Below are 21,675 nucleotides of genomic sequence, written 5' to 3' on the forward strand. Positions count from 1 at the left end.
GTTAAAGACTCTGGAGTTAGTAAAAACTTTTTATAAGAAAAACTGTCAATACAATTAAGATCGATAGTTTTAAAATGAAAACAAAACAAAACAAAGATTACATCACAAATTCCTTCATTAAATAAATAAAAACTCCTCGTAACGTTCTCAATTCCTTTTGTTTTGTTTTTTTTTTGTTTTTTTTTTTTTGTTTGTTTGTTTGTTTTTTGGTCTTTTGTATGGCCTCACTTGCAGCACATAGAAGTTTCCAGGGTAGGGGTCAAATCTAAGCTGTAGCTGCCGGTCTACACCACAGCCACAGCAACTTGGGATCCAGCTGTGTCTGTGACCTACACCACAGGTCAAGCAACACCAGATCCTTAACCAGCTGAGCGAGGCCAAGGATCAAGCAAGCCTTCATCCTCATGGATGTTAGTTGGGTTTATTTCCACTGCACCACCACAGGAACTCCTGCTACTGGCATTTTATAAAAATAATACTTTGAAAAGGGTTGTTTCATAATAGAATTTACATAGAAATAGAGCATACTGTTATATGACTGATGCACAACTTGCTAAGAAGGTGTGGACCATACCTCATGAGAACTTCTTCACTGAGAATGAAAATTCTGCCCCCAAAGAACATTAATCTGAAATTTGTTTTCATTTCCTTTCACTTACATACTATGAATAATCTAGTTGATTTTGTTTCAGTATAAAAAGGGGGAAATCTGAATTGGTCAGTCTTTGGCAATTCAGTCTATCCTACATAGTATCTCTATGTCAAATAGTTCTAAAAGTAAAGGTTTGCTTTATTCAATTAAATTAACCAGCTTCCATTTTAGATTGAATAATAAAATAGAAACTTTATTACAATTTGAAGATCTTTTAAAATATGAAAAATAAGGGGAAAAGTTTTAAAAACCAGTTTTACAGACGTACATGCCAACATAATGTTCTACAATTCCATGTTGCATTTGTATAAAACACATTATACAAAAATTTATATAATTTGCATACATAAAAAGAATTAAATAAAGCATTCAGATTTCTATGATCTAATGGTGCAATATGCACATACTTGGAAGAAAAATACTGATTTCCTGAGCAACACTGTTGTAATTCAAAATAAGAATGATTCCCATCATAATGTACCATTTAAATACAGACCTGTAATACAGACTTGTAAATACCTCCACCTTTACCCTGTAACACGCTAAATGGATTTTTGCTTCACGGTATTTCTTAAACTCTTAACTATATCCTTCATATTTCCAAGTAGGTAACTTTAGAAGTAGACATCTTTAAAAAGAACTAATAATTAAATAGTGGTTCATTTAAAGAACGTTTCGGGCCACTCAACAAGTAGAGTCCAGAAAAAGATAAGCTTTAAAAAAAAAAAGTCCTCTGCAGAAGTTGACTTAGCACTACAGTCTTCTCTTTTTTTTCTTTTTAGAGCTGCACCTGCTGCATATGGAAGTTCTCAGGCTAGGAATTTAAATCATTTCCACAGACTTTACATCGGGTTCCTAACCTGATGGGCCACAATAGAAACTCCGAGTCTTCGAATTCTTAATATGGCCAGCAGACTTTATAAATTGATTTTAATTTATCTCGACATAAATCTCGTCAATTTTCTAGGAGTAGGATGGCAAAAATTATTTAATTTAAATAGCACCCGTTAGTTTGAAACCACCTTAACCATTTTACCCAGACTTGAAGAAAAAAGAATCTGTCCTTTTTAAAAAGCAGATTTGTCTTCACTTGCAACTTTTTAAGTGAATTAAATACAAAGATTCACAACTTGTTACTTTTATATCAGCATATGTGTGTATCTTTTAATGTAAAGCCTCAAAGTAAATTCAATTGAGGTTTCAACACAAAAGCTACAGTATCAAATAACTTTTTTGTTTTATTAAGTTTTACAAAGTAATCTGCATTTGCTACAAATTTTGATACATTACTTAGTACTTTTTAAAAGCTAAAATTATTCTATACCATTACATGCTTTGGAAATTTTTTTTCTTTTATAAATGACACTTAAGAATTAGAATTCTATATTATAACATATAGAATTCTATATGTAGAATGTATATTGAATTACATATAATTCAAATTATATTTGATTAAGATAAAAATGTATAATTCAAATGTATGGACAAAGAAAATGCCTGATTGTATCATAAGGATATGTTATTCCTTCAAGGAATAGGACACTCTGCAAGACAGAAATGTTTTTTAATCAACAAGTATATAGTACACATCATTATTTGAAAAGTTACTTATTTTGGAAATCAGACCTCTTTATCAATTTCAAAGTACCACTAGCAAAAAGGAATGGCTGACTCTATTTCATCAGTCTGATGTAAACAAAGTTTTTCTAAGGACACCTATAGCCATTCAACACTAAAACAATCCATATTTTCATCCCCAAAACTTGATTTTCAGCAGGCTAAACAAAATGTAAACTGACCAAGTTAACACTGAGCATAAATTAGGAAGATCATACTTCTCTCAAGATGCCCAAGGCATGTTAAAACAATTTTTAAGTCTTAAACTAAAAGAGTTACTCAAATCCATTTGCTACAACTTCCATATTAATACTTTTTGGTTAACTGAGGCCCTCTAATATATTCAAGGGCTTTAATGCTTGACTTATTTGTTCTATGATAATTTTTTCCTGAAAGTAAATTAAGCCTCATTAAGCAAATAATTTTTTCACCCCACTTTGTATTAAGATTGAAGTCTGAAATATAGAACGACTGGTCAAAAAGCTGAAACATTAATAATTAGAAAATAATGCCCAGAAAATGAGGTGGTATTACATACCTTAAGGTATATACTTTATTATAGACAAAACAAGCAATCCAGACTCGACCAAATCTTGCTTATACTGAATCAGTTTGATGACATTTTAAAAACACATACTTTTTAAAAAATCAAATGACGGAATCAGTATGCAAAAGCTTATTTAGCCAGATTCTGATTCACAGTAGATCTTAAAAAGAGGCACCATTAAGCCCTTTCAACCAATCCATACACCTTTTGCTTCTGTTCCCCAATTTGATGCTCTTAGTTAAGGGGAAAAAAAGGCCTAAGTTGAACATTTTCTCTGTGAAAGGGATCAATAAATAAAACAATTTGTCTGTTACTGCTAAGGCAAAAGGTTTCTTTTCCCTTGCTTTTTTGCAACAGACCTCAGAGGCAGACAGTGAAAATCTGTTTTGATCCCATTAACTTGTGTTTGATAGTGAAGGTGGAGACAAATTTATATACCTTATGTTATGACTCCTACTGGACCATCTGAAATAATGCTTAGTTTTAATTCTAAAATTTATATTAGCTTACACAGAATAATAATATAAGGCATTAAATGTAATTAAGGCATGTTACTACATGTAACATTAACACAGCAACAACTTACCACAGTATATAACGAGATACTTCCTAAATAATGATAATCTGTACAACACTTTTCATCAAAAACAACAAAAGTGCTTTAAATATCAGAGGCAAATATAATCACCTTAAAAACAGAAGCAGAGGCAGCATTCTTTAAGAGACAAAGACTACTCTTAAGTCCTGATATAATCCAGTGTTTCAGTGACCAAACGGCAACTTCCCAACACTATCATTATTTTGGGGGCTTAACAATAATATCTCAGCCTCTTTTACAGAATTATACATTTCTTTTCTTTCCCATTTCTGTTCTACTATGTTTTCATTCCATATATACTAGAAGTGTTTTTTAAAAGTTTCAAAATGGCATATTAAGTAACTATCATAAATAATTTTAGAATCAAACAACTCTTTTGTAACTATTTTGATGCTTCACAATAAACAAATTTTCTTCAGTTGCAGAATCTGATGCTATCATTATTCTGCTTAATGAATTTAATATTAATAACCTCAAACCAAAAATAATTACTTAAAAATTTAACCAGCCCTGAAGAAAAATGATGCATTTTCCAAGAATTTCCTAGACACAAAAATTCATCTCTGCTTTAAGTATCAACACAACAGATACACAGACTTACTACTTTCAGTATCAACAAGTAGCAACAGTAGGGTTTTATGTTCAATCCAATTTAAACAGCTCCAAAAAAACAGAAAAAAGGTGAAAAACAAAGCATCTTCAATCTCCCTAACTTCTGCCTTTGAAGTGGTTATTGAATATAACTGATTGACCACAGTCCAGATGCACATGTGATTGCTAACACTGTAATTGTGAGCTAACTGCTATGTTTTGTGTTGAGCAGCAGGTAACTGAGCATCTTGACTATACAGCTTAGGGTCATCTTGTGGACCAAAGGGTATTCCTTTCGTTGGAGCAATTCCATTTTCCATTTCTCTCTGCTGCGATGGGGGTGTGACTCCTGAATGCAAATGTGAAGAATCCACTGTGGAATGGTGACTAACATCCACCTTGGCTAAAATTTCATAATATAGTAAATAAAATACTGGCGTTATTATACCTACTATCAACATTATCGCTACAGCTGTCCACCACCCTATTCCCCAGTCTGCTCCATAGTAAGGATCCTTACGTTGAATGTTTTTGTTATCAGGTTCAAAACGTACTTGTTGCGTTGTTAAGGCAGACACCACCTCATTAAGGTTCTCTCGTTTGGTGTCTGTGCATTTTACTATTTGTTCTATATCTCGATCTACTTCTTTTAAAAAGCTACCAGCTGACTCACTGGAAGAAAGAGAATCATTAGCAGACTGAAGTTCCTGTTGTTCTGGAAGGTAATGAACAGATGAAGGACGTGAAGCCTGTCTCCCTTTTGGAGGATAAAGTGTTTCAGTCAATGAACTAAACTTTTTTACTGGAATTTTAATAGACCTAAGGGCAAAAAAGTCTTGATCACTGATGAGATTGTTAACTCTCTTGATATCTGCTACCTGTTAAAAAAACAAAAAACAACAACAAAAAAAACATTGAACTAAATTTTAAAATAGAGGTAGTAATATTCATTCATCCCACTTACTTCTGGAGGGAAAAATTAAAATTGAACTTAATTATTATTAGAAGTATTAAGTTACCACACCCAGAGAGATTTTATTTGTGAATAATAGTTCTATACCACTCTTGATTTACCAGTCTTAAGAAATCACCAATTACATTCCACTCTCACACATACATCATTAATACTAATGCTGGCTATTTAAGTAGTTACTAGGACTTTTTGATATTTGTCTTTGTCATGCACAAATACGATTCTGCTGCTTGTAAACAATTTGTGAAAGAAAGGATTACAGATACTTACGTTCTTTCTTCCAATTTGGCAATTAGAGTACATGCAAATATCAATTTACCCAACTAAAACTACCATATTTTATCAAAAGCAAGATGCCATCAACTCTAAGATGCACCATTATTTTTTTGTATCAAGATTAAAAAAAAAAAAAAACCCACCAAATACTGAAGATGCCATCATTCTAATTTCAAAAATGTTAAAACTGTTTAAAAAATATATCTTAAGAGTTTGCTTATGGTGCAGTAGGTTAAGGCTCTGGCATTGTCACTGCAGTGGCTTGGGTGGCTACTGTGGCATAGGTTTGATCCCTGCCTCAGGAACTTTCACATGGTAGGAGTGAAGCAAAAAAAAGAAAAAAGAAAAAAAAATTGAATAGAATGGAAAAAATATGGTAATTGGTCTCCACTTGTCTTCTGAAGCCATTTAGTCCCAGACTTCTCAGGGTAAATGTATTATTTAACTATCCCCAAGATGAGTCCTATTTATAAGCTTTCCTTGTATATATTTATACAGTCCTCAACCTGTCTGTATTGTAAAGGTGCAGGAGAGTGTTTCTCAGGTTACCAGTTACTATGCCAGACTTTCCAACTACTTTATTAGTCCCATTCATCACTTCCACCACTGCTGTAACCTAAGCCCTGATCATTTATCATCTGATTGATGTCAGAGAGGTAATGTGAGTCTAGGCTAAAACTTAGATTTCTGGTTTGGTCAAGTCAGTGGATAATGCTGTCATTCTCTGAGCTATGAAGACTAGAGAAGGGATAAAAGAGAATGAATACAGATTTCATACATGTTGACTTCGAGGTGCTTGAAATATAAAAGTGGAAGATGTCTAAAATGCAGTTACAGATGTCTGAAATTAGAAAAATGATCTTGGCTAGAGATATAAACCTGTGGATTACCAGCAAAATAGGTAACTGAAGTCAAAAGAGTAGATAGATTCAGTAGAAAAAGACAGAAAAAAGTCACATAGGAAAGACCCGAGGAATGCAAACATTTGAGGGATATGCTGAGTAAGAGAAATCCACAAAGAGGATTAAGAAAGAGGGCCAGGAAAGCACTATATGATGTTGGTTAAAAGCATGGACTATCTAGGTTTGAAGCATGGTCCTGACACTACCAGCTGTATATTTGGGGAGAGTAGTTTAACCTCTCTGCAATTCAGTTTCACATATGTAAGATGACAGTAATACTACCTACCACATAAGGTTGCTGTAAAGATTAATGTATTAAAATGTCCAAAGAACATTTACAATAGTGATACACAGCATCTTATGCAAATGCTGGTGGTTTAAAATTTTAATAGTAGGAAAATCAGAAACCTGCAGAATCAAGGTTGTCAAACAAGAGAGTTTTTAAGAGGTAGCCGTGGCCTGGATTAACTGCATATTATTGATCAAGTCTGATGAAAAATCAGAGCTCTTATTAGAAAAATCAATTCCTTTGAAGTATACATGTGGGGAGCTAAAGGGAGAGGGGCCTGAAGAGTAACAAGGAGATGAGAGTGTAATGATGAAGGGTGCTTTGTCATTTTATTACCTTGAGACTCTTCTTCTCAAGGCAAATGAAGATTCATCAACAAATCCCAAAACCTGACTCTAGTCTTTGGGTTTTTGTTTGGTAATATATATTTTGACTAATAACTAGTTTCTGAACCAGGGTTCAAGGTTTAGTATCTACCTAGGTTACCTCTCTAAATATCCCTATAATATTTTCTCTGTAATTCTAACTTCCTCGGTTACATTTAGGATTCCAACCTTGGACTTTTTATTCCTCTTACCACTGTTTTATAACAGGCATGTTTTCAATAACTCCCAAGATTGAATATTTATAAGTGGAATATAACACTAATTACCATATTTTTAAATGAAAATTCCACCTTTTGTGAATCTTTTTTTTTTTTTGGGGGGGGGGCTAGTTTAGCCCCTGTCAAAAGAGAGCACTGCTTAACTCTCTAACTCTGTTTTATCAATTTTCCCACTACTGTGGCCACTGCCATCTTTCTGCAAATATTAAGCTAAATGCCTTTTATCATTCTTCATTTTAATTAAGGAAACAGCAGATACACCCTGATTTCCCCCCAATACATTTTCTATCGTCTTCTTCTCTATCCTTATTATAAATGTCAGCCTAAGCCCTGATCATCTTCATTGGATCATCTTTCAATAACCTCTTTCTTGGATTCCCCTTAATTCACCAGCAACTTCCCCATTTTGCAGCACTCTTTGTTTTTTTTTTTGTTTTTTTTTGGCCACACCTGTGGCATGCAGAAATTCCCAGGCCATGGATGGAACCTGAGCCACAGCAGTGACAACAAGCCATAGCAGTGATAAAACCCAATCCTTAACCAAGCAGTGTTCTTGTTAAAACTTTACAATGATGTCTTCATACTATGGATCAAACTTTAGCTATCTCAAAGTACTTTATCCTGGTCTGTGTCATTCATTTCTGAAACACTAAACTTTCTCTGTTGTCCACCTTATTTATTTCCTCCTTGAAATCTTCTCCACATCACTGATATATACCTGAAATACTTTCTCCTTTTCACTTCATTGGAAATATGACCTACTTTTTCCTTTTTGCTAAGAAAACTTTCTAGGAGTTCCCTGGTGGCCTAGCACTTAAAGATTTAGTGTCGCTGCTGTGCCTCAAATTTGATCCCTGGCCCAGGAACTTCTGCATGACGCAGGTGCAGCCAGGAGGAAGGGAGGAAGGGAAAGAAGGATGGAAGGAAGGAAGGGGGGGGGGAGGGAGGGAAGGAGGGAGGAAGGAAGGAAGGAAACTTTCTAAGTTCATTAAAAGAAAACTAATGTCCTTCTCTAAAAAAGCTACCTGACCACACTCTTGTTGGATCTCCACCTTGATATTTTTAGCCTTGCCCCTAATTTTAAGATCTTGATTACTTCTCATTACCAAACTTCTGTAATTATTTCTCAGTGGTCTTATTTCTCTACAAACACACATTCACAATTTTATTTCCATTAAAGAATGGAATCAGATACTTTCTGATTGAACAATACATGGTGTTGACTTAGAGGACAAGTTACAACCTCCTCAACCCAAACCCAGTTTTTCTTACCTCATCAAGAGATTTATTTCAAAAAATACTATTTTGTTTAAATTTTGAATTAAAATTTTTAATATTTATTTAGATCATTTAATCAATAGTGAATAATTGCAATAATTATTCAGATAAAAATACATATAACCTCATGGTCACAGGCAACTTTTTTAAAATTAAATTTAATTTATATATATTTACAAATATATATGTGTATTTCTACTGCAGAGAACTATGTAACAGATAATCAATAAAAGGTTTTCAAGTATAAAAATATTTTACACTGTGAAAGATTTCAGGGGTAGAATGAAAGTATTAATTAAGGAGAAAAAGGAATGATATAAAATTTCATACTACTAAAAAAGCTCATTTATATGTATTTTAAATGAATTATTTCAGGTAGCAAATCCTGGTAGTATTTAGGATTCCATGCATATATTTAAAGAGTATTTTAATTGTCTTCTCTTTAAATGTCAAAATTGACAACATTCTGGAACTTAAACACTAACTCTCAAATACTTCCTATCTTAAAATAATTAGAAAGGATAAATCAAGGTGGATAAATTCTTTCTATTTTAAGATAGGAAGTATTTAAGAAGTTCACTTTAAAATGTGCAAGGAGGTACACCAAACATACATTTCAAAATTCTTTTGGGAGAAGGAGAATAAAAAGTTTGAAAACCAATGTTATAAACAGTTTCCATATCAGTATGTTTACATGAAAACAGATTTCATGCTATGGATACAAGATGTACACAAAACAGATATAAAATGGGTTCAAACAGAATTTAATACCTAGTTAAAAAAAATATATACTCTTCACCTATAAATCCCCACTTTTGCAAATCTATTCCACATGAATAAAGGTACCATCATTTAAAAACACAGTTGTGATGACATTCACTGCACAGTGCAAAACATGGAGAAAATCCTGACTATCCATAAGTAAGAGAATAACTTAATTATGGTACATCCACACTATGGTGTATTATATAGCTACATAAGCTAATGAGTTAGATCTATAAGGCTATGAGGGATGTCTATGATATACTAAGAAATGAAAAAGTCGAAGGCAAGTTGCAGAGTGAAAGGTATAGTATAAACCAATTTAAAAAATACAAAAATCACCACACATATATTTCCCACCCCTCCCCCCAAAAAAAGTATGGAAAGAAATACACTAAAGGGCGTTATCTCAGGAAATAGGGTCAGGAAAAAACTTTTCCTTATATATTTCTATATTCTCTTGTAACTTGAACGAATAAGTAAAAAAATATATTTAAGTGTTTTGCAATCTAAAAATAGAATCATGATTTAGAAATAAACAGGAATTCAAGTATTCATATAAAAATTTTAAAAGTTAACATCCACAAACATGATACAGATTTCTATGGAAAGATGAGAAAAGAGGTAGGGGGGAGGAAAATACAAGCTAAAAGGGCACAGAATTTCAATTTGTGTTATGAACAAATAATTCATTAGGGGCTATATTATGCAAAATCAAATTAAAACTTACCGTACAACAGTACTGAAGTGCTATTGCATTTAAAGTGTCTCCTTCCTGTATATCTTTTGTTAACACTATTATGTCATCAAGTCTATCTCTTGATGTACTTCTTCGGATTTTTTCTTTTCCTCTGGATCGAAGCTCATACACTTCAGCATCCTCCTCCAATATATCACTGTCTGTACAATTTCCAAATGCATGTACTTGACCACTTGAATGAACTCCTGGAAGAGGATAACTACGATTCTGATGCCTCCCTGCCATAATGTCAAAATCTGGGGGGGAAAGAAGGCAGAGAAAACCTTGGAATGCAGCTGATTCATTTGACTGATTTACATGAATCATATTCAGGACACTTTATCTTTTGCTTTGTTTTGTTTTTAATGGTTTTAGTTATTTAAAATTTTAGGTTCAAGTTTTATAGTTACTGATGTACAATGAACATATTTGGCAATGTAGAAACTAAGATGGGAGGGAGAGCTAATCCATTCATATAGACCATATATAACAAAACATGGAGATGACTACTTTTTTTTTGGGGGGGGTCTTTTTAGTGCCACACCCAGGGTATACAGAAGTTCCCAGGCTAGGGATTGAATCAGAGCTGTAGCTGCCAGCTTATGCCACAGCCACAGCAGCTTGGACTCTGAGCTCCATCTGCAACCCATACCACAGCATGCAGTAATACCGGATCCTTAACCCACTGAATGGGGCCAGGGATCAAACCCACATCCTCATGGATATTAGTCAGGTTACCACTGAGCCACAACGGGAACTCCTGGTTACATTTTAACAAGGGCGGATTGCTATATTTTTCCCTACAAAAAATTAAATTTCCCTATTCTGAGTATGTTAAAAAAACTAGAGAAATAATTTTGTATTATGTCTTAAAAAGTGTGATCACATATACAATTTATAGATCTGATGGAAGCAAAGTATGTTTTTTATGTACACATAACACATTTATGAAACTCAAACTTTCCTGTGTTGTTCTGCATTTTAAATTCCATGGGATTAAACTATTTTTTGTTTTTGTATGGGGGGGGTGCTGTTGTTGTTGTTTTGTTTTATGGCTGCATCTGAGGCATATGGAAGTTCCTGGACCAGGGAGGTATTGTGACCTACGCAGCAGCTGCGGCAACATCAGATCCTTTAACTCCCTGTGCCAGGTGGGGATCAAACCTCTGCAGTGACCAGAGCCATTGCAGTCAGATTAAGTCACTGTGCCACAACGGGAACTCCTGAACTATCTTTTGAACCACATACCTCCTTCCCTGGATCATGCTGACGTCAGTATTTACAATCAGTACAGTATGTGCCTTCTATACAGGTCATGACTTTGCTCTCAACCAAGGACTTTTCATTCCTGGCAGCTTTTCACCAAAGCTTGAATTTACCAAAGTACTACTGAAACTCAGTTTACGGTCCATAAAGATTAACAGATTAGAAGTCACCATGTTCATTCCTACTTCAGGAAAGGCATTTAAAGACTGACTTGAGATGAGAGCTCACCTAAGTATACTATCAACTCACGTTCATCAAACTAATCTATTCTTGTTGAATAATAAGTGGGCGGAGTTCCAGTCATGGCTCAGCAGAAACGAATCTGACTAGTACCCATGAGGAAGCAGGTTCAATACCTGGCCTCGCTCAGTGGGTTAAGGATCAGGCCTTGCCGTGACCTGTGATGCAGGTCACAGACGCAGCTCGGATCTGAATGTTGCTGTGACTGTGGTGTAGGCCAGAGGCTACAGCTCCAATTCGACTCCTAGCTTGGAAACCTCTATATGCCACCAGTGCAGGCCTAAAAAAGACAAAATAATAACAATAATCATAATAATAGAAGAAATTCTACTATGGGAAGAGCTATATGTTCCAAATGGACGGCTCTGACATGGGGTATGCCAAGATGCATGTCAATGCCACCTGCTTCATCAACCACTTCTGTGAGTCCAACTTATTCTCTGGGAGTCATCTACCTAGAGGGCCATAAGCAGCTTATCATCTTCACTGTACCCTGCACTATTGCATCCTGCATGATGAGGAGCTCACCTATGACTTACAAGTTATCACTGACGATGCCAGCTTAAAGACACCCTGCAACTGTGGTGCCAAGTACTGCTGAAGCTGTGGCTATATGCCATAGCTCCTCCTGCCAACTTGGTCCTAGCCTGGGGACTCCCTCTTCCTTCCCAGAGCATCTCATCCAACCCTCATGTTAAGAGTGAAATGCGGGCATACAGGTGGCAAGGGCGCTGCCTCCACCCCTCCAGCCTACCTACCAATCACCTGCTTCTAGCCCTGAGAGTCCAGGAAATGGATATTGTGCAAGAGTTTCTAAATCCCTTCTTTTCTATGTACTTTTTTATTTAAGGGGATGGGATCCCAGGGAGGAACCAGACCTCCCCTCCCCTATGAAGTCTGTCAACGACTTAAAAAAAAAAAAAAAAAAACATAAAAAATTAATTCCACATTCACAGTTTTAGCTTCATGTTAACTGCTCACACAAGAAAGGAGAGACTGTTTTCAATTATTGTGAAAGATGGAAAGAAAACAGGTAGTAAGAGGAATTTGGGGAGATAAAATACTTAGTGCTTAATAATGTGGCTCAAATATGAAGAGAAGAAATTAGCTACAGATCATACCAAGATTTCTTGTTTGCATCCCTGAGTAAATGGTGGTGCCATTCTAAGACTTGGAACACTGGAAGAACTTGGGGGTCAGCAGGAAGTCAATGACTGAAACTACAAATTCCTCTATGACAACCAAAAGGAATGTCAAGTAGTCAAGTGAGCTATATAGTCAAATTCAGAAAGGTCTGGTTTAGAGATAAAATTTCCTGACTCATTTGTACATAGGAGGAAACTGAAGCTGTATACATAAGCTTACTGAGAAAGAGAGCACAGAATAAAAAAAGAGGGTCCAAGACAGATCCTTTAAGAACTGCTACATTTAGTAACTAGATGAAGGAAAATCAGCCTGCAAAGATAGAAAAGGAGTGTTCAAAGGAGGAGGAAACCATGAAAATGTTGTGCCATGGAAGCCAAGACAAAATGACATCTCCAAGGACTTAGTTCTGATATCAATACCATGGATAAGCACCAAGTGAAAAGGAAAAAAAAATTAGAAAAGACCAACTCCGAAAGTGTGAATTTGTAATATACATGACAACGGATTACATACTCTCTATGTAGGAACATACCTGTAAAATTTGGGCAACTATTTCATATAATCGATCCAACTCCTGAAAGAAATTTCTTTCTTTTTTTGTCTTTTTAGGGCTGCACCTGCAGCACATGGAGGTTCCCAGGCTAGGGCCCACGCCACAGCAGCACCAGATCCAAGCCGCATCTGCAACCTACACCACAGTTCACGGCAATGACAAATCCTTAACCCACGGAGCAAGGCCAGGGATTGAACCTGCAACTTCATGGTTCCTAGTAGGATTCATTAACCACTGAGCCAGACAGGAACTCCCTGAAAACCAATTTCTGGCCCTGCTCTATGGCAACACTGTAACACTTTAAAAATTCAATAGTTTCTATTCAGAGAACATAAATATCTAATAGCTATATACTAAGTAGGTCATTTCACCTGCTGCCCCAAGAGCTACATTATTTATTACCATGAACTGGGATTCCTAACTGGACAGCAACCAAACTAAAGACAGCTACCCATATTTTACATGTCAAAAACAGTTTTAAAGTCACACCTATTCCCTCAAGGAATTCTAACAAGTGACAGCTCTAACAAGTTTAAAGACTAAACTTTTAACACTTTTAAATTAATATTTTAAAATTTTTATTATGTTTAATTCTAATTAACATTTAATAAACTAAGGATGCTTTGTTTTTATTTTGTTCTCAAAAAAAGCTGAAAGTATTTCACCTTCACCTAAAATGGATTAACAGTTTTATTTCCACTTACTTAACAGTCTTTTCTATCCTGTCTTTAATCAAGGGAGGCTATGAATCCTGTGGATTCCTAGGCAAAATTTTATACATATGTATATATTTCTGGGGATAAAATTTATTGTTTCCACATTCTCAGAAAGTTTAAAAAGAGCCATTAATATACAGCAATATACACATTAACTACACTGACTCAGTTATGCTTGCCCTTTAGACTTTTTCTCTGATAATTTGTTCCTGGAACAGCTGAAATGCAGCTCACTGAGCAATGCCCCAAAATCGCTTTAGATGTTTATATCAATGTCTCTCCAATAAATACTGCTAAATAATATTTAAAGACTAGGATGTCATCTGTCTCACGATCTCTTCATTCCCCTTGGACTGAAAGGCAGCAGAATACATAAACTAGGTATTCTGTTTCTAAGTAATCAAGAATTGGTTGTGTCCTTAATTCAAGTGAAAAGCCAGACTCCAGCCCAGGCATATAATAATTATCTGAGCCAACTATACAAAGTTTAGAAAATACACACTAGTCATGTGGTTCAATTTTCTTCGCCTGTCATAATTCTCTTCAGGTAGGGCAAAAAGCACAAACGGCCCCTTCAGAAAACTGAGACAAGCCCGCAGGCTAAGGAGATGACAAGAGGTGCTAAAAAGTTATTAAAATGGACACCGTGTTAAAGCACTCATCACCTCACTCTAACCGAAAATGATTTTCTAAACGCCTTCATACTATATAACACAACTGCTGCTGGGTATTTCGCTTTGACATTCTCTAAGCAGGAAGCAATAAAAAGGCCACAGGGCACAAGCTAGTTCAGCACCGGGACAGTATCACAGAGACAGTGTCGGCTAGGGCCAATTCAATTTTCAAAAACTTCCCTCCTCCTCCATTCCACACATCTAGTTGTTTCTTCCCCTTTATCCTCTGCAAGGATTAAATCTCTATGTTACAACATCTCACTTGGACGATGTGAACGAGATGCCTTCAACGAATATTCATCGCAAACACGAAGTTGTGGGAGAAATGCAGCGTGTTTATGTGGAAAATGCAATGCTCCGGGATTCAGGCAGGTAGGAATCCTTCCTCTGAGCCTTAGTTTCCCCAACAGTGTGACAAGGGGGTTCGGTGGGGCTGGTCTCAAACGTCTCCCCTGCCTCGGAGGACGCCCGGGTCCAAGCGGGCCCGGTCCAAGTCCAACTAGCCACCCCCGCCACATCTGCGGCCGAGACGACCGCGCCGCCTCTACTGACCATGCAGCTGGGGCCCAACGCCTCCGGCCGGAACCGTGGAACCCACCACCTTTCCCGGCCATCTTTACCTGTCCCGTTAGGACGGGGGACTCAACGAAGAGACCGCTACCAGGTCCGCCACCACTGCCCTCCCGGCACAGTTCATGGCCGAGGTTCTGTTTTCGGCTGCCCGGGTCCACCGTTGCCGCTGCCGCCGCCAACGTCTCCGCCTTTCGTTCCGTGCGCCGCCGCCACGTCCGCAAACCTGCCGTGCGTCATCGCGTCAAGTGGGCGGAGGTGGGAAGGGACTGGGAGAAGGGGGAGAGCGGGTGCGCAAGGGCGAGCCCAGAACCAAGTCTCCGCAACCACAGGCCTGCACGAGCGCGCAGGCGCCGGAATCCGTGGGTGAGTCCCAGCTCCAGCCCCGCCCCTGACTACTCCCCTCCGCCCCGCCCCTCCACTCCCAGTAGCTCCCCGGCCAAGTCCGCGGGCTAACCCTGCGACCCCGGCGGACCTGCAGGCTTCGCCTTTGCCTTTTGTTCTCACTGGTCTGGCAAAGAAGAAAACGTCGAAGGGGGGAGGTGCTAAGGACTTATCGAACATTTCACCTTGCTCTGCTTCTGGAAATTTCTGTGGGGTGGGGAAGGACGCCCGAAAGCATAGTATTGACATTCTCTGTTTTAGATTGGTTCTGTGCTCCTTACGCTTCATGCTGAATCCCCTAGACTCCTTCAGAAGAGACAATATAGACAAAAAAACCTTTGGGAAGGGAGGACGGTTGTTTCAGCCTTTTGTGTTTTTAGGTGAGGAAAGTGAGCCATCTAGAGTTAGGCCCAGGGAAATAGTTGCCCTTGAGCCCTGATTCTCGGGCTTCTTATTCTCAATGAGGCTAGGCTGTCCATAAATTGTAACTTCTTTTTGTTTTGAAAATGAACTGAAAGTCTCCCGCTTCACTGTTGGGGTCAATGACATATTTGTTAAATGACCAACGAATGACTTCGGATGTGGTTTTTCTCAGAAATTTTCTAAATGAGTATGATAATGTGTTTGAATTTATGTAAATGAGTGTAAAGGATTTTAATGATGTGCCCGATGTTTCCCAGTGTTGACCAGTAGAATTTGCACTTTGATAACCATGTAGTCTTATGACAATATACATTTTAGACCCAAACAGGCAGGGTGCAGAGCACTTCTTTTCCAGGCTGTCTGAAAATTTATGCATTGTGAAGTCTTTGAAGCTTTGTTTTGAATTATTTTCAAAGAGTATGTTTTCTGTTTTCTGGGAAGTGCCTCAGTAAAAATTAGGAATTCTGCATTGCAATGTTTTTCTTGTTTGAGAGGCTAGGCACTGCGCTCCCCAATGCTACAAAAAGAACTGCAGGAGAAGACTTTGAAAAAAAATGTTTTTTAAGTTTGTTGGAGCTGTTCTGTGTGCTGTTGCCCTTGTGACACCCCTGTCTGTAACCATTTATCACTGAGACATTTTCTCATCAGTAGACAAAGGATATATTCCCTACTTGATGTGTAGGGCTTCGGTTGCTCAGCCTTCATGAATGTTAATGTGAATACAACCTTCTTTCTGCATATGGGTTACTTTTCTTATTTTAATGTCAATAGGCAATGGAATCCATGTGAAAGCCCAAGTAGTAGAATTTCAAGCTTTTCTACATGACTGCTACCTGTTCCTTTGTATAAATACTTTCTCAGTGATGTGTGCATGCTCTTGAATCCTTACTTACATTTAACAAAGTGCTGTTATTGAACTTTTTTACAAAAAGAAAATAATAGATTGTATTTTATTATTAGAATACACAAAAGAAGCAGTTAGCCATGAATTTTGGCCAAGTTCCAAAAAGCTGGCCAGTAGGACTGCGTACTTTGTGTTTGCAAAAAGGATGTCCCCAGTACCGAACGGGGCCACAAGGATTTTCAGGGGTTTTTTAGTGTCACATTTGACACAGTTTTCGTTAAAAAGCTGTAGATAAAACATTTTGCAGTTTCTAGGAATGTGTCATTAAACGTTTAGTTTTTGTGGTTTTCCCCAGAATAAAAATTATATTTCCATAGAGTGTAAATTGATGCAACCGTTTAGGAGTATTACTTGGAAATATCAAAGTTAAAAATGCAATTGACTGAACTGTTACATTGTTAAGTAATTACCTTGGATTAATTTACAGATGTATAAGCTTTACCTATTATATTCAGGAATGTTTACTACAGTAATAGGCAAAAATCTGAAAATATTCTAAATGTTCATCAGTAACAGATTGGATACTTCTGGGTCATTTAAATAATGTAAGATTATGCTTTTGTTCAAAACAAATTTTCTGTATTTTCTGATTTACTCATTCATTTACATAATATCTTTTTTCTGGAGAAAAAATGTATGTGAGACCTTTGTTCTAGGTGTTAGGAGTACAGTGCTTAAAAAGACAGAGCTTCCCTACTAATGGAGCTTCTGTGACTTGGCACACAGAAAGATCACCAAAATGTATTTTAAAAAGTAAATTGCCACATAGTAGGAATGATGTTATTCCTTTGGAATAAAACTTTAAATGCACATACCTCATCCCCCCCCACACACATTCATATATATACACACAGGAAAATGCATTTAATTTTTGTAGAAAATCACTACTAGGAGTTCCTATCATGACACAGCAGAAGCGACTAGGCAGCAGTTCCAACTAGGAACTATGAGGTTTCAGGTTTGGTCCCTGGCCTTGATCAGTGGATTAAGAATGCAGCGATGCTGTGAGCTGTGGTGTAGATCTCAGACACATCGTGGATCCTGCATTGCTGTGGCTATGGTATAGGCCAGCAGCTGTAGCTCAGATTAGACCCCTAGCCTGGGAACCTCCATATGCTGGGGGGTGCAGCCCTAAAAAGACAAAAAGCCAAAAAAAGAAAAGAAAAGAAAAGAAAATCACTAATAGAAATTTTAGCAGTGGTTGAAAGGATTAGATGTGGCAGGAAACCTTGCCTTTTTTCTTAGCCCTCTTTATATAGATTGAATGTTTATTACCTTGTGCTTTTATTACTATTTTAAAAAGATTAAGACTGAACACATTGTTGAATAACTAAACTTGTTTTATCCAGTTAACCAATGCATAGTCAACCATGCTTCCCTTAATCATTCCTGAGTGTGTTTGTACTTAGCGTTTGAGTGGTGAGTGCCTAGAAAAGAACCAGGCTAAATCCCTTGGAAATAAAAAATGAAAGAGTAATGGAACATTGATTTCTTTTTATATTTCTTCTTTATTTCCCTCAGCCAGATTTCTTTCATCCCTGCTTTTTTACTCTCTGTTCCTTCTTGTATCATTTTATCAGCCTTTCCTTCACATTCTGCTTTCTAGAAGCAAAACTGGAAAAGACTGTTGTACACTAAGGAAATACTGAAACTCAAATGAATTTAAAACTCAATTATGGGATGAAATCTAAAAAAACCTCCCCTTATCTCTGATCTTCAAACGATCTATATATAGTAAAACTATTTTGTCTCATCGTTAGAAGTCTTGGGGAAAAAAACCAGACTGAATGATTTAGATATGTTCTGCTAGAGATAAACCAGATGAGCTTCCTAGCTGCTGTTCATCCTGTGATTTTAAAAAATAGTGATTAGCATAATCACAGCTCTGCCGTAGTGGGGATAAAGGAAGAATCAAGCATGCTTCAGGAATCCAAAGTTGCTTGTAAATCAGGGATATTTAACTGTGACTCAAAGGGCTTCCAATGTCTGTATCTAGCCTCACTAATTTTTTTTTACCTTTTATTTATTTTTTCTACTGTTCAGCGTGGTGACCCAGTTATACATACATATATATTCTTTTTTCTCACATTATTATGCTCCATCGTAAGTGACTAGACATAGTTTCCAGTGCCATAGCCTCACTAATTTTAAAATTCTTTAGCTAGGTAGTTGTTCCATATAGAACTAGTTATGTGTTTATAATTAAGTAAAGTATAACTTGAAATTCCATGTTTCCCATGATCTTTACAATTACTGTGGCCACATAAGTAAAGCCGGGCAGGTGAACGCCCTAGACCTTCTAACCTTCTTGCTATTGTGCCTACCCTTCCAAAGACCTATGATGGTCAGACAGAATTAATCAATCTACTTCACCAAAGGAAAACACGATAGACGACCCAGTCAGTGGAATTGGAGAGCAAGTCAAAATAAAGTCCAGAGAGGGAACATCCAGTTAGATTTCTTACATATTCAATAATGTGCTCATGGAGTCAGGAAAATCAGACAGACAGGAGGGAAGCATAAAGAAAAAAATGAAGGGATACATGGAAAGATCTCCAAAATGGAGACACAAAAGTGTTTTCTTATTCTTGTCTAGGTCTTTCCAGGTAGTTAGGGACGATGTCCACAACAATCCTCAGGTTAACCAATAGTATTCAAAAAAACAAGACAGAAATTCAAAGCAAAGTTTCCATGCCCAGATTAAGAAAGCATAGAACAGCAATATGTACATAAGATAGTACTTACCTGACAAAATATAGACAGAAATTAGATCTATTCATTTGACAAATATTAATTAAGCTCCTGCTGTGTTTCAGGCTCTGTTTTCAGCACTGGGGATAAGCAGTAAACAATCAGGCTCAAATCCTTGTCCTCATGGAGCTTGTATTCTTGTGGTGGAAGAGAGATAAAATAAATAAGCAAAACATAAGTATGTTAAATGATTGTAATTTAATGGAGGAAAATGAAGCAGTGAAGGAGATTGAAGTGTTTTGGGTGAGGGGAGTTTGTATTTGCAATCAGGTGGGTAAGAAAAGTCCTGATGGAAAAGTTGATGGATAGACACAGGCCTGAAAACAGTATTTGTGAGCCATGTTGGCTCTTGGGAGGAGAGTTTGCCAGGCAGAAGTAACAGCCAAATGCCAGGTCTAGAGGAATCGTGCCTAGAGTATTGAAGGGATGGCAAGAAGGCTGGCATGGCTGGAGTTGACTGCCCCAAGTAGGAGAGCAGTAAGACTCAAGGTTAGAGTCAAATCAGATAGCCTTTGTAGGTCATTAACAGGATGTGGGCTTTTACGCAGCACGATGGGAAACCCTGGGAGGGTTTTGAGCAAAGGAGGATGTTATCTACCATTTAAAATCATTCAGGAGTGCTCAAGTAGAAGCATGTAGATCAGTTAGGAGGCGATTGCAGTAACTCAGGCAGAAAAGAGATTGGCTTGAATCAGACAACATAAAATATCAGATTAATTTGTATTACAAATACTTGGTTTAAAAATATCTTTTCAGAGTTCCCATTGTGGTTCAGAGGAAATGAATCTGACTGGTGTCCATGAGGATGCAGGTTCAATCCCTGGCCTTGCTCAGTGGGTTAAGGATCTGGCATTGCTGTGAGCTGTGGTATAGGCCAGCAGCTACAGCTTCAATTTGATCCCTAGTCTAGGAACCTCAATATGCTGTGGGCGTGGCCCTAAAAAGACAAAAAATAAAAATATCTTTTCACCACATGACCCAGCAATTCCAATCCTGGGAATCTATCCAGAGAACACCATAATTCAAAGAGACAGGCACCCCAATGCTCTTTGCAGCACTATTTATGTAGGCTAGATATAAAAGCAACCAAAATGTCCCTTGACAGAGGAATGGATAAAGAAGATGTGGTACATATATACAATGGAATATTATTCAGCTATAAAAAAGAATGAAATAATGCCATTTGTATCAACATGAATGGACATAGAGATTATCCTACTAAGTCAGACAGAGAAAGGAAAATACCACATGATATCAGTTATATGTGGAATCTAGTAAAAATGAAACAAAACAACTTATTTATAGAACAAAAACAAACTCACAGATTTCAAAACCAATCTTATGGTTACCAAAACCCCTGAGAGGGAAGAATTGGGAGGGTGGAAATGACATATACCTACTACAATATAAAATAGGTGATTAATGAGAACATATTGTAGAGCACAGGAAACTCTACTCAATAGTTTGTAGTAACCTATATGGGAAAAAAGATGGCTATGTTGATGGACTGATGGACTGATTCATTTTGCTGTACACCTGAAACTAATACAACATTGTAAGTCAACCATATTCCGATAAAATTAAAAAATATATTTTTCAAAGCACCCAAATTTGTGAGGTTGCTCCCTTTTGGTTTTAAAGATATTTTTCACCAGTTCCTTCTTACGTACCTTCATTAATGAGACTCTTTCCCTTGTTCTAAATAAGCCAGATTTTCCACTGTAGCAATTATTGGAGCTAAGTAAATTTCCCTTCTCCCCCCTCACCATGTTTTCTTTAATTTACAGATAATGTTGAACTCATTTACCCCCCTTTTTTTTCAAGCTTTAATCCTATCTGGCTTCTAAATCCCTTCAGAATTATTTGAAGCAAAGAATGCCTGCTGACTTCAAAGAACATTTCACACTTGGATTTACTCGGTGGAGCATATAGCAAGAGCAGTGGAACCTTCCTTTCCACAGAACAGTATGTTTGGCAATGGTATATGTTGATCTGTGAGCAGTCTGTTAAGAAGAAACAGGCTGAAATTCTTTTTTTTTTTTTAATCTGTTATTATGAAAAGGACTTATTTTCCTTTGGAGTATTCGCCATCTAATCTCTTGCTCTATAGGAGAATCAATTTACATTAATAGAAACTTGATTAATTTCCCTTTCATTACCTTATCCTAAAGGTTACATTATAAATTTGATTACCTACAGCATAACATGATATAAATGAAT

The 21,675-nt window shown here is 36.9% G+C and overlaps 2 protein-coding genes across 4 annotated transcripts in view; one reads left to right on the plus strand and one right to left on the minus strand.

Moving 5' to 3' along the window:
• LYSMD3 (LysM domain containing 3) lies at positions 210 to 15,365 on the minus strand. The gene is made up of 3 exons (XM_003123779.5): positions 15,044 to 15,365; positions 9,820 to 10,085; positions 210 to 4,883 (listed from the first exon to the last, which is right to left on the minus strand). The coding sequence occupies exons 2-3, from the start codon at positions 10,072 to 10,074 to the stop codon at positions 4,218 to 4,220; spliced, it is 921 nt and encodes a 306-aa protein (XP_003123827.1). The 5' UTR covers positions 10,075 to 10,085; positions 15,044 to 15,365; the 3' UTR covers positions 210 to 4,217.
• ADGRV1 (adhesion G protein-coupled receptor V1) overlaps positions 15,095 to 21,675 on the plus strand; it is a 574,200-nt gene continuing 567,619 nt past the window's right edge. For 2 of the 3 annotated variants that reach the window (XM_021085372.1, XM_021085373.1), the window contains exon 1: positions 15,095 to 15,359. In XM_021085372.1, coding sequence (XP_020941031.1) covers positions 15,119 to 15,359 — 241 coding nt within the window. In that variant the 5' untranslated portion in view covers positions 15,095 to 15,118. The remainder of the gene's footprint in view (positions 15,360 to 21,675) is intronic. The other variant, XM_021085375.1, reaches the window with a different exon arrangement.

This window comes from Sus scrofa, chromosome 2 (assembly GCF_000003025.6).
Source record: "Sus scrofa isolate TJ Tabasco breed Duroc chromosome 2, Sscrofa11.1, whole genome shotgun sequence".
In the NCBI taxonomy this organism is placed as follows: Eukaryota; Metazoa; Chordata; class Mammalia; order Artiodactyla; family Suidae; genus Sus; species Sus scrofa.

What these genes read in the sequence shown, in the direction of transcription:
- LYSMD3 (XM_003123779.5), bottom strand. Translation starts at nt 10,074, where the DNA reads ATGGCAGGGAGGCATCAGAATCGTAGTTATCCTCTTCCAGGAGTTCAT. An exon ending in CACTTCAGTACTGTTGTACG is followed by an intron (nt 4,884 to 9,819) that starts GTAAGTTTTAAT and finishes TTTTTTTAACAG; the next exon opens with GTAGCAGATATCAAGAGAGT.